This window comes from Pan paniscus, chromosome 15, assembly GCF_029289425.2.
Source record: "Pan paniscus chromosome 15, NHGRI_mPanPan1-v2.0_pri, whole genome shotgun sequence".
NCBI lineage: Eukaryota > Metazoa > Chordata > Mammalia > Primates > Hominidae > Pan > Pan paniscus.
In genome coordinates, this window is record NC_073264.2 from 89,697,499 (window position 1) to 89,710,173 (window position 12,675).

At 47.4% G+C, this 12,675-nt stretch overlaps 2 protein-coding genes across 18 annotated transcripts in view; one reads left to right on the forward strand and one right to left on the reverse strand.

Moving 5' to 3' along the window:
- PTPN21 (protein tyrosine phosphatase non-receptor type 21) overlaps positions 1-8,929 on the reverse strand; it is a 94,135-nt gene extending 85,206 nt beyond the window's left edge. Inside the window, exon 1 of one of the 3 annotated variants that reach the window (XM_034937967.3) lies at positions 3,528-8,929. The gene's annotated coding sequence lies outside the window, so the exon portion shown is untranslated. Of the gene's footprint in view, positions 1-113; positions 3,432-3,527 lie in introns of those variants that run through there. The other 2 variants (XM_008958159.4, XM_003832743.6) reach the window with 2 other exon arrangements.
- A 3,190-nt stretch (positions 8,930-12,119) lies between these two features.
- Positions 12,120-12,675, forward strand: part of ZC3H14 (zinc finger CCCH-type containing 14) — a 51,007-nt gene continuing 50,451 nt past the window's right edge. For 9 of the 15 annotated variants that reach the window (XM_008958167.5, XM_008958165.5, XM_024925397.3 and 6 more), the window contains exon 1: positions 12,139-12,378. In XM_008958167.5, coding sequence (XP_008956415.1) covers positions 12,343-12,378 — 36 coding nt within the window. In that variant the 5' untranslated portion in view covers positions 12,139-12,342. Of the gene's footprint in view, positions 12,379-12,675 lie in introns of all 15 variants that reach the window. The other 6 variants (XM_003832746.6, XM_008958164.4, XM_034937976.2 and 3 more) reach the window with 3 other exon arrangements.

The window sequence follows — 12,675 nt, forward strand, 5'->3', positions numbered from 1 at the left end:
TGATTCAAACGCGGTGAGGTGCCTAACAAGCGCTTGTGGAAGTATTTACGTCATCAAATTGATTAACTGATAAACATCATAAAAGACCCTACAAATGCTCGTTATCCATTTACCACTAGAAGAGTGGCAGTTCTGAAAATCCAGACCCCGGCCCCTCTCCAGGGTGGGGACGCCCAAACAGGCCTTCCTTCACCTAAGCAGAGCCGCGGCCCAGAAGGGGAGGCGGGCGAGGTCTTCCACGCCATCCTGAGTTAATGAGCGGCCGGAGGCAACAGACCCAAGAAGCCCACGGGGCCTTGGAGCACTCAGGCCCCGGCTTCTCCCGCGTCCTCCCCTTGGGAAGAGCACGCGGCGTTGCCAGGCCAACCAGTAGACTCGGAGGCCCCGGAACCCTCTTTCTGCAGCCGCGTTTCTGGACGGACGCGCTCTAAAAGGACCGGTCCCTCGGCTCCCGAAGGGAACATTTAAAGGGACCAGCGCGAGCCCTACTGGCGGTGGAGAGGTTGGGCGGGCCCCGTAGGATGCCCGCTTTGGAGCCACAGGACCTCAAAATACGCTCCTTACAACGTGTTTTATAGAGCGAGGTCTTGCTATGCCACCCAGGCTGGAGTGCAGTGGCGCCATCGTAGCTCACCGCAGCCTCGAACACCTGGGCTCAAGCGATCCTCCCGCCTCAGCCTCCCGAGTAGCTGGGACCACAGGTGCGCGCCACCAAGCCGGGCTCTAACAGTTTTTAACCAGACCTGTTGATGGTTTCTGGGGCGAGCACTAGCTGGGGATTTTTATATCAGCTGGATTAGTTTTTTCCCCCTAAACGAGTCTACAAAATCCCGGACATTTCCAGGGTCCTGAGACGGTTCCCTACCTTCCTTCTGCGCAGAGATTGCCTGTTGGGGATGAATCGCTTAGCGAGACCCAGCCATAGCTGGCTACGCTGAGTTCCGGCCCGGGACCGCGCGGAGAGGCAGGATCTATTCCCGACCCTCTCATCTGGCAGACAGAACCCAGGCTTCAGGAAGAGAAGCGGCTTTCGCAGTTTCACGCTAGGACGGGCTGAGCTGGGAATCGATCCCAAATTCCACAGTCCCAGTCCTCTCCTGGGTCCTGCTCTCCTGACTGCGTCTCAGGCCCAGAGGTGATGGGGCACTTAGGGTTAGGGAATGGCAGACCTGGAGAAAAGGGTTCCGCTACTACCCTCGGCTTTGCCAAACTTAACATTTTGAAATTCCATTCCACAAATGTGTATTGCGTCTCTGGGAACAAGACAGCGTAATGAGCATCGTGAGAAATCTAAGACGAATCCCTAAGCCGTCGCTGTCTTTAAAGAGATTACAACCATGCTATAATTACATACAGAGCTGTAACTCTAATAAGGACCCAACCACGGTTTTATCTGGCTAGTTTTTTTGTTTGTTTTGAGCTCTGGTTATTTCCCATAGCCAGGAAAATCAAAATATTAAAAACAAGGGATAGGGGAAGGCCAGAAGAAAAAAACAACGCTGCAACTACCTAAAGCGCTGTGTTAATTAACCGCATTTGCTGAGTGCCTTCTGTAGGTAAAAGCACCATACTATGGAGGGAAACAGAAAATAAGTATTAAAAGATATGGTTTCCACTTCCAGTAGTTTTCAATGCTCTTTGCTGTTTCAGGGGTATAAACTAAATAAGTAAAGCAAGATGGAAAAAAATTAGCAAATGACAACTTTAAATAATAAGCTTTTAACTAGAAAATTGATCAAGAGTAAATATTTAAGGATTATAAATATGCATACTAAACACCCTTTCATGAGATCAGATGGTGGGTTTCAATTTTATATAAAAATTATGGTAACTGGAAACCGGGCGGATTAAGTAGTGTAGATGAACAGACAAGATATTGCATATGTGTAGAGGAAAGATAAATATTTGTATTAGGTGCCATTCAAATATGGTAGTCTTTTCACTACATAGAACTATGCCTTGAAAGCAATAGATACTACACTGTATAACTTAATTATTAACTTAAGCTCTGATTAAGCAAACTCAGTAAAACTTTCAATTGTCCCTCAGACTTGAAATGTATTACTGCATCAGGGATAAAGGAAAAGTCAAAATTATCTCTTATTTTGGTAGATGAAATTGAAAAAGTTGCAGTGTGTGTGTACATGGTGCATTCCCCCAAGATCTATCCATAAGAATGGCTTGCTTTTTGCTTATTTATATAAAACCCACTATGTTAAAACAATGATTTTGTTTAATAATTTACAAATTTATCAATGATTTACACAACTTAATTTTCAGTAATATGCAGTATTTGTTGCCAAATGGTGTAATACAATTATGAATGTCTGAAGATAATAAAACCAAGATGAGTAGAAATTTAAGAGTTCTTTGGGGAAGTCTGTTTCAGGTATAAAATAATATGCAATAATATGAAAGTGATTGGGTCTGGAATTATAATTTACTAAAGTAAACATAATTTATAAATAGCTATTAAAGGAAAACTAGGATATAATTTTTTCTCTACAAAATCTTTCCGTTTTGTGGTAAGTAAACAGATACATACTAGATTCTGCTTCAGTACAAGTTTACAAAAGGCAGTCTGAACTATTTGTGAATTCATTTTAATTTTCCCTCTCTACAACCCTTTCCAAAAGTTCCTCAAATACACTTTACCTCTCAATCTTACAGCGTTTCCCCTTTCCTATTAAGGTCCTCACCACATGTAATTTTGCCAACGTTGCTTTAAAATAAAATAAGCACTAAAAGGAGAGAGTATGTGACATTTTTAGAGTAATATCTATAGCTATAGCATTAAACCCATGTTTCTCACGGAGAAAACATCTGTGCGTAGATGCTCCAGAATAAAATGCCCTAGAAACGAAACGGACTATATTGAGAGTAAAATTACTGTCGTGTCCCAAACTTAAAAAAATAAATAAACTGTCAGCAACTATTAGGCATACAGCAGTTGTCACTTGGAGCACACGAATGTTCTGAATGTGTTTGTGAGCATACGCTATTAGTATAAGGCTTTCTCAGCAAAAAAGAAAATAGGACGAGCATGCCAAGAGCGGCCAATCTAATCAGGATTTGCAGAAATCACAAGTCGGAATTTGCAGATCCAAGAATTCTTGTTTCCAGAGTAAATACTCTACTCCAAAAACAAACCCAGGCGTTACCAAACAGTCCTTCCCTGCGCCCCTTCTCGCCAAAGTTATCTGGCGAATTTCACGTTTACATATTCTGAGAGGCACAAATATGCCTAACACATTTAAAACCCTGATCCAGAATTAACCCGCAACAATCGGCCAGGGCGTTCAGAATAGAAGTTCAAGACTCCTTTTAGAAATTACTCAAGTACATGAGAGCGAACCTGAAAAACAAGACTTTTCTCTTTGTTACACTCCCGCTACGGGTCTGGCCGCCGCGCCCCATTCTCCGGGATTCCGGGGCCGCGGGCGCGCTCCGGGGTCCGGGCGAGTGGACACACCCCACCGCTCGGGCCAGCGCCCGCCCCTCCCGCCGGCCGGGGACCGCGCCCTCACCTGCTCCCGCTCCCGCATCCTCGGGGCTGCGCGCCCCGCTCAGCGACCCGCCTCCCGGGGCCCCGCCGCGCGGCCGCCGCAGCCGCACCCGCACGCCAGCCCGGGCCGCGGCGCGCTCATGGGGCTCGCACGCCTCACTTCCTGTCTCCAAAAACCCGGCTCGCAGACCATTCCCCTGGGCAGAGTCCGGCGGTGGCGACGGCGAGGGGCGAGGCCTGGAGGTGGGACCGGCCGGCGAGGAGCGCCGCACAAAGAAGCCCCGTGGGGTCGGGGGGTGGCAGGAGGACGGACAGACCGTCGGACCGACGCGGGACGCGCGGCCGGAGCAGCGGGGCGGCCGGGCCCAGGCGTCCCTCCCCCTGAGCCGGGCGGGCGGATCCGGGGAGGCGGCGGCGGCCCGTGACCTCAGAGAGTTGGAATGCGGGCAGCAGCGCGGGGGAGGCGCGGACAGCTGCGCCCGGCCGCCGGGGAGGGGGCGCGCCGCTGCTTTTTTTAATCGTATGATCACTTATTTTAAGAGTTTCCAAATAAAGCAAGGCTTTTAATAAAATGAGTGGAGGGGGTATTATTTAGGTTCCAGATAAAGGGTTTTATTCCTGTGTTATTAGGTAGGCTGTAAAATGCTGTTATTGATGGTTATTCGTTTACTCTGGTATATTTCTGAACACTATTGGAATACATTTCTTCTTTTCCTGCTTGCTCCTAAGGTTATGCCCCATATAACTAGACACTTCCAGTACTGGGTGGGAAAGCCCCCCCACCAAAAATGGTTCATATGCCTCAAATAACCTGTCAATCCCCAAAAGGGAGCTGTCTGCTTATGCAATACAGAGCAGAACTGTTAAGGATGGAGACTTGACAAAGTTGTCAAATCCCAGCTCCAACATTTACTAGCTGGATGACCTTGTGCAAATTTCTTAACTTCTCTTTACCTGTTTCCTCTCCTATAAAACAGGGATATTAATATCTTTGCACCGCAGGGGTGGGGGAAATAAATACTAAGCAATAGCCAATAACTTGTGTAAAGTATATATGAAGTGTTTCGTTTAACGTTTATTATACAGTATTCTTGTACTGCATTATTATTACTGTATTGCAGCACTTAAGCTGAGGAATAAAACTGTGTGACCCTACCACTATTACAATAGTGTAAGATCTTTTCTTGGCATGTGGAACACAGAACCTTTTAATTTATGTAAATTTTAATTTCAGTGATTTTGTTTTAATGCTGTTGTTTCTGGAAAGCTTTTTAAAGTATTGTTTCATGTAAATCTCATTTTCTTAAACAATTAACAAAAACTTTTGAATACTTAACTCTGCATGAGACGTGGTCCCTGCACAACACGGACTTTTGGTTTAGTGGGTGATAAATGCACCTGCACACCACACACGCAGTACAAGGCCAAAGTGGGGAGCATTGTCATAGAGGTATGAGTGCTATCCAAGAGCAAAGCCCAGCAAGGTGCATCTTGGGTCGTTTAGCTAAAGGCAAATAAGATTACCTGTGTTTCTAAGGGAAAAAAAATAGATCAATTCTGTTTGTAATTGATATTTCAACTGAACTCTATGAGGGGGTCAATTTGTGTGTGAGCAAAGAAAAGAGATCTAAAAAGAAGTCACTTTGCTGGCTTCCCAAGGTAGAAAAACTGGAATCATGTGTGACTTCTCCCATTATCATCTCCAGCCTGTCATCAAGACCTGGTATTTCCTCCTTTGAAATGTCTCATGAATTCTTTGTTTCCTTTCTGTTCCCCCTGGAACATTCTAAATCCAAACCCTCATCATTTTACATCCGGATTATTGCAACAAGGGTGGTCGCCTGACATCTGGTTTCTCAGTTCTCTCTTATTTCCTTGCTAATACCAGGCTTCCTTCTCTTATCACCCTTACTGGACTCCCAAGGTTAAGTTCTTCTGCCTGACCTATAGGGACTTTCCAAACGGGCCTCTCTGACCACCTATATCGCTTTCTGCCCCTGTCAAGCTTTGCCCCTGGCCAGCAGCCCCTCCTGCCCTCCTTCCACTTGTCTAAGCCTTCTGCTTCTCTGCAAGTAAGACTCTGCTTCCAGGATGATTTTCTAGCCACACCATTCCACAGTGATCTCCACATTTGGCAAGAACTGTAAAAGTTGTTTCATGACGGCTTCTTTTATATCTCCTAGGATTCCTAGGACAGTACTGGGCAAAGAGTAGGCACTAAATAAAAACTTGTTAATTTAATCAGGAAGAAAATAAAAGAATTTTAAAAATAGAAAATGACCGTAAAACCCAAGAGATGTTAGACAACTGAGTTGAACTTCCTCCCTCACAGTCCACAGATGTCATTTACTGACCAAGTACCTAAGCCCTATTTTCCCTCAGCTATGTTAATTTGGCAGGAACATTCATGGGAAGGCACTTGAATAACACCTTCAAAATATTAGACATAAAATTATTAGCTTGTGTTGCATATCTAAGGAAGTGAGATAATTTATATGGTGCCACCCCCAAAGATACAAAAGGGTGTAAGTAAAAAGTCCCCTTCTCACCCTGCCTGCTAGACACCCAGCTCTTCTCCTGGGGGGTAACCAGTGTTCCCTCATTCCTCTGTATCCTTACAAAGATGTTCTGCAGAGTTACAAGAAACTACATATAAGTATCTTTACCCCCTCTTGTTATCCAGAAGGTGGCATACTTACACATACTTTTACACTGGAAGTGATTTCTTACTAAAATAAATAAAATGTAAAAAGAAAGCCCAGCACATAAAATGATGAAAGACAAAAAGATGAAAGAAGGCTGGGCACAGTAGCTTATGCCTGTAATTCCAGCACTTTGGGAAGCCTAGGAGGGCAGATCACCTGAGGTCAGGATTTCGAGATCAGCCTAGCCAACATGAAGAAACCCCGTCTCTACTAAAAATACAAAAATTAGCTGGGCGTGGTAGAGCATGCCTGTAGTCCCAGCTACTGGGGAGGCTGAGGCATGAGAATCGCTTGAGCCCAGGAGGCACAGGTTGTGGCGAGCCAAGATCACGCCACTGCACTCCAGCCTGGGTGACAGAGCAAGACTCTGTCTCAAAAAAAAAAAAAAAAAGGAAAGGAAATTGTGGTTTGGTGGGTGCACTGACTAGTGTTTTCTTAGAAGTTCAAAAGTTAATCTGTTTTGATAGCATGGTGAATACCCACCGTATAAATATCATCATCTGCAAAAATCCAAATTGAATGAATGCCCTGCCACGCAAAGATAATGATTCCTGGCTGGGCGCGGTGGCTCACGCCTGTAATCCCAGCACTTTGGGAGGCCGAGGCGGGTGGATCATAAGGTCAGGAGTTCGGGACCAGCGTGGCCAATATGGTGAAACCCCGTCTCTACTAAAAAAATACAAAAATTACGCCCGGCACGGTGACTCACGCCTGTAATTCCAGCACTTTGAGAAGCCAAGGTGGGCGGATCACAAGGTCAGGAGATCGAGACCATGCTGGCTAACACGGTGAAACCCCATCTCTACTAAAAATATAAAAAATTAGCCAGGCATGGTGGTGGGCACCTGTAGTCCCAGCTACTTGGGAGGCTGAGGCAAGAGAATGGCGTGAACCCAGGAGGCGGAGCTTGCAGTGAGCCGAGATCGCATCACTGCACTCCAGCCTGGGCGACAGAGCGAGACTCCGTCTCAAAAAAAAAAAAAAAAAATTAGCCGGGCAGGTGGCACACGCCTGTAGTCCCAGCTACTCAGGAGGCTGAGGCAGGAGAATTGCTTGAACCCAGTAGGCGGAGATTGCAGTGAGCCGAGATCGCACCACTGCACTCCAGCGTGTGTGATAGAGTGAGACGCTGTCTCAAAAAAAAAAAAAAAAAAGATGATCCCTGAGGAAGGGGACAGTGAGGGCTAGAACTAGAAATGTGTGGCCGGGCGCGGTGGCTCACGCCTGTAATCCCAGCACTTTGGGAGGCCGAGGCGGGCGGATCACGAGGTCAGGAGTTCGAGACCAGCCTGGCCAACGTGATGAAACCCTGTCTCTACTAAAAATACAAAATTTAGCCGGGCGTGGTGGAGGGCGCCTGTAGTCCCAGCTACTTGGGAGGCTGAGGCAGGAGAATCGCTTGAACCCGGGAGGTGGAGGTTGCAGTGTGCCGAGATCGCGCCATTGCACTCCAGCCTGGGGGACAAGCGCCAGACTCCGTCTCAAAAAAAAAAAAAAAAAAATAGAAATGTGAAGTCTTTGGTCTCTGAATCTGCACCTTAAGTTCTGCCTACCACACTCAATACTGTGTCACATGCAACACCTTTTCAGTTGCAAAAGAGCAACCATTTTATGGATAGATTCCCCTGGACATCAGAGAAATGATTATCTTGGCAGTGTGTTTGTTGAAATGGAGAAGCATGTCTGCCTCAGTAGCAAGTGACTGCTGTGACTGTAATTCCCAACACTTAGGGCCTTTGATCCAAGTATGTCTATGCCATGTGATAATCACTGTTGGAAAACACTTGTCCATTCAGCCCACATATATTTAGAAGCCAGGTGCTGCAAGGAGAAAGGTAAATAGATGCATACCCCTGTCCTCAAAGACTCACCACGTGAACAACAGGTGAATATGTAATTGTAGTAGGTGAGGAAATTTATACATGGTTATACTTTATAGTCTGAATGGACTGGTAATGTCTCATTAATCACTGTGATCAGCTTCTGCTTGAGTCTGGAAAAGCAGACTCAAAAGGCTGACAAAAAAAGGTTGACTGAGTACTCAAAGAAAAGCAAAGCTTTGGGCCTGGCACGGTGGCTCACACCCAGCACTTTGGGAGGTCGAGGTGGGCGGATCATGAGGTCAAGAGAGCAAGGCCATCCTGGCCAACGTGGTGAAACCCTGTCTTTACTAAAAATACAAAAATTAGCTGGGTGTGGTGGCACGCGCCTGTAGTCCCAGCTACTCGGGAGGCTGAGGCAGAAGAATCCTTTGAACCCAGGAGATGGAGGTTGCAGTGAGCTGAGATCACGCCACTGCACTCCAGCCTGGCGACAGAGTGAGACTCCGTCTCAAAAAAAAAAAAAAAAAAGAAAGAAAGAAAAGCTTTTCAAGCAGGAAGACACCCCCACTCCCACCCCACCTTCCCCCATCCCCTAGTGCTTCTACACACTCACACACGCACACACGTGCAAAGGATGTGCAACATCCAGCTGAAATACAACCTGAGAAGAGATTGCAGACGTGGTTGGGGGGCAATGTTAGAAGACTCATGGCTCCATGGAGATGGGGTTGGTACTCAGCCCTTCTGACTTCAAAGCCAATGCTCTTTTCAGTCATCTTCTCTTTTTGGAAGACAGCCCAGAGCCCTCTTAGCTGGCACTTTGGGTTTGTTGAAATCTGGTCTTCACACTGTCCCCTAGAGGAAAACATGTTGTTTCCCCTAAATCAGAGAACATTTCCAAGCTGGGGAAAAAAAAATACTGTCCAGTATAGTCTTTTTCAAGCCTAGCACTCCTACTCCCTCTAATGGCTTCTCTTAGGGCATTGTCATGAACATCTTCTTCGAGATGTGATGTAGTTTGTGAAGCTGCAGTTTACAGGGAAGTGCCTGGAACTGCACTGGAACACCAAATGAACCATTGGTTTAGTGGGTTTGCCCCTCCTGTGATCGAGACATCATAACATCTTAGATCTAAAGGTGGGAGGTCTCAAGCAGCCTTTCAGTCTCTTTTCCACAGTTGTCCTAAAAGTCAGCTCATTGTCCTAAAAGTTAACGCTTTCTTGAATATATTTTAATAAGTTTCCCTACTCTGAATATGTTTTAATGAAAACATTACTTTTTATTAAATGTTATTCTCAATATTATGTTAATACTGACTGAGAATTGGGTACCCAGTAATGGTAAAACATGTTTTTGTTCTTAGTTCTGAAATGGTTGGTAAAGGAATAAAAGTAATTCATCTGTCTTTTGGATTGTGAGTGTCATGAAAGCAGGGAGTTGGTCTTGCTCCTCTTTGCGCTCTGGCTCCTAGCACTGTATCCCAGTGCAGGTACTTAATTTTTAATCAGCAAGCATAGTACTGCTATAAGCCAGGCACAGTTCAATATGCTTCACAAATATTAACTTATTTCATCCTTATAGTAACCCTTTGCAGGTGAAACTAGTATCATACCTATATCACAGATAAGGAAACTGAGGCACAGAGATGAGAAGCAATTTGCCGAAGGTCTCAGAGGGAGTGGCAGAGCCAGGATTCAGACCCAGACGGTCTGGCTGCAGTGCCCTTGTTCTGTGTCATTCTGCTCTGCTGCCTGTCATCAATGTTGAATGAGTGTATGATCACTGGACTTATCCTTGAGGAATGCTTTTGTAAATTAGGTCTTTAATTTCTTTTACCCTATTAATATTTAATGAGTGCTTACTATGTGTCCAGCATCCTGAAAGGTTGGAGAAATATAAAGCCCTACAGAGAGTTTATAATTTTGTTAGAGAAGACACACACACACACACGAAATAACATTGCACAGAATATATTATTATACTAATAGCTTCCATATAGATGCCATAGGAATTCACAAGAAAGGATTATATGAGATTATTAAAGGACCACAAGACAGACCCTAGGTAGCCCCACAACTCCTGCTTCTGCTGTCCCCACAACCCACTCCTGACCCCTAGTGTGGATTGCTTAGGTAATAAACATGGCAAAAATAAGAGGTTTGGCAGATGTAATTGAGGTCGTGAATCAGCTGATTTTGGGGTCAGGTCCTGGGTGGGCCTAACTTAATTAAATGAAAGCCCTTGGCTGGTCTCAAACTTCTGGTCTCAAGTGATCCTCCCACCTCTACTTCACTGAGCTGAAATTACAGGCATGAGCCACTGTGCCTGGCCTTTACTGGCTTAAGTGAACAGACATGTTAGTGAACCCTTTGGCAAAGAACTGTGGGCAGCCTCTAGGACTTGAGGGTGGCTTCCAGATGATAGCCAGAAAAAAATCTGGGTCCTTACTCATAAAGCCACAAGGAAATGAATTTTTTTTTTTTTTTTTTGAGACAGGGTCTCACTCTGTCATCAAGGCTGTAGTGGCATGATCTTGGCTCACTGCAACCTCTGCCTCCCAGGCTCAAGCAATCCTCCCCTCTCAGCTTCCCAACCAGCTGAGACTAGAAGTGCATGCCACCACGCCCAGCTAATTTTTTGTACTTTTGAAGAGACATGTTTTTGCCATGTTGCCCAGGCTGGTCACGAACTCCTGGTCTCAAGTGATCCGCCAGCCTAAGCCTCCCAAACTGCTGGGATTACAGGCATGAGCCACCGCACTCAGCCAGAAATGAATTCTTGCTAACAACCTGAATGAGCCTGAACATAGATTCCTCCTCAGTCAAGCCTCCAGATGAGAATACAGCCTGCCTGACACAACTGTAGCCTTGTGAGACCCTGAGCAGAGGACCCAGTGAGGTTGACCCACGGAAACCATGAGATGATAAACGTTTGTGTTTTAAGCTGCTAAATTTGTGGTCATCTGTTATGCAGCAATGGATAACAGAGACCACTCTCAGGAATTAGTGGATATGAGGGAGAAAGGAGACCTCTCTGTGCCTCCTCTGTTTCCCAGGTTTTGTGATCAGGGATAGGGAGAATTCGGCTATTGATACAAATAGGGGAATCAAGAGTAGTAACCTATTGAGTGGAGGAAGGGGAGATGAAGGCGACTTCTGTCTAAGCGCTGAGTTGGGAGAAAATAAGAGTAGTTACTGGCCGGGCGCGGTGGCTCACGCCTGTAATCCCAGCACTTTGGGAGGCCGAGGCGGGCGGATCACGAGGTCAGGAGATCGAGACCATCCTGGCTAACACGGTGAAACCCCGTCTCTACTAAAAATACAAAAAAAATTAGCCGGGCGTGGTAGCGGGCGCCTGTAGTCCCAGCTACTCGGGAGGCTGAGGCAGGAGAATGGCGTGAACCCGGGAGGCGGAGCTTGCAGTGAGCCGAGATCGCGCCACTGCACTCCAGCCTGGGCGACAGAGCGAGACTCCGTCTCAAAAAAAAAAAAAAAAAAAAAAAAAAAAAAAGAGTAGTTACTTAGAATTTGGGAGTGGGGTTTGTGTGAGAATTCAAGGCTGATGGAAAATTCGGTCATTATCAGCACAGAGTTGACAACTTAAGTCCTAAGAACAAAAGTGTTGTCCCATGGAGGGTGTTCAGAGAAGCAGGAGGATGGGATTCGTCTCGGGGAGAGGCCACGGGTGGGCCTGGAAGAAGGAAGGCAGAACCAAACCCAGGAGGGCCAGTGTACTGCAGAGTCAAAGACTTGACGGATTGGCTCTGTTGCTCTGGATAGTCCATTTTCCCTTCAAAGGTAATTGCAGTGCAACCTCTAAGGGGCAGACTCCATTTTACAGGTAAGAAAAGTTGAAATACCTGGACCGACACCATACTGACAGTAAGTGAGGGCTGGATTTGAACTCGCGTCTCATATCACAGCCCAAGATCTTTCTGCTACACATTTAATTCATTCTTAACATCAAAGAGAGAATAAAATGAATAAGCGGAGGGCCAGCCGAGAGACTAACGAAAGGTCCCCGAAGGGCCCGGGAGGCGGAGCTGCAGGACCACCCGCACGCGCACGCCGCCGCCCTCCTTGCCTGAGCACAGGTTTCGCGGGTAGAAGGCGTGCGCAGGCGCGGACACGGGCGCATGCGCGTTCACTCCGGCGCGCAGTGCCGGCCGGGGCGGGGATACGCCGTGTGCGCGGCCGGGGGCGGAACGGAGGAGGAGGCGGTGGTGGCCCGGCTGCGGGGTAGGAGTCCGCGGCAGCCTCCGGGTAAGCCAAGCGCCGCGCAGTGCTGAGTTCCCGCACGCCGCAGAGCCATGGAGATCGGCACCGAGATCAGCCGCAAGATCCGGGTGAGGCCCGTGCCGGGCGGGGGTGGGAAGCCAGGTCTCGGCGAGCGGGCGGTTGTCAGGAGTAACGGGGACTGTGGGCCCGGGTGGACGCCGCGGCCTGGCCTCCGCTGGACGCTCCTGGCGGGCTGCGGCTCCTCCTCGTCCAGGCCGCCTCGGGCCTGGGGACATTTGCGGCCTCGGAGCGTGGCTGCGGCTGAAGTAGCCGCCGGGAAATGGAAGGACAGGCGCAGGCCCGGCTGGAGCCACCACCGCGGCGCAGGGCGCCGCTTTGGATCCGCTGCGGGAGGTGGGCGCCGC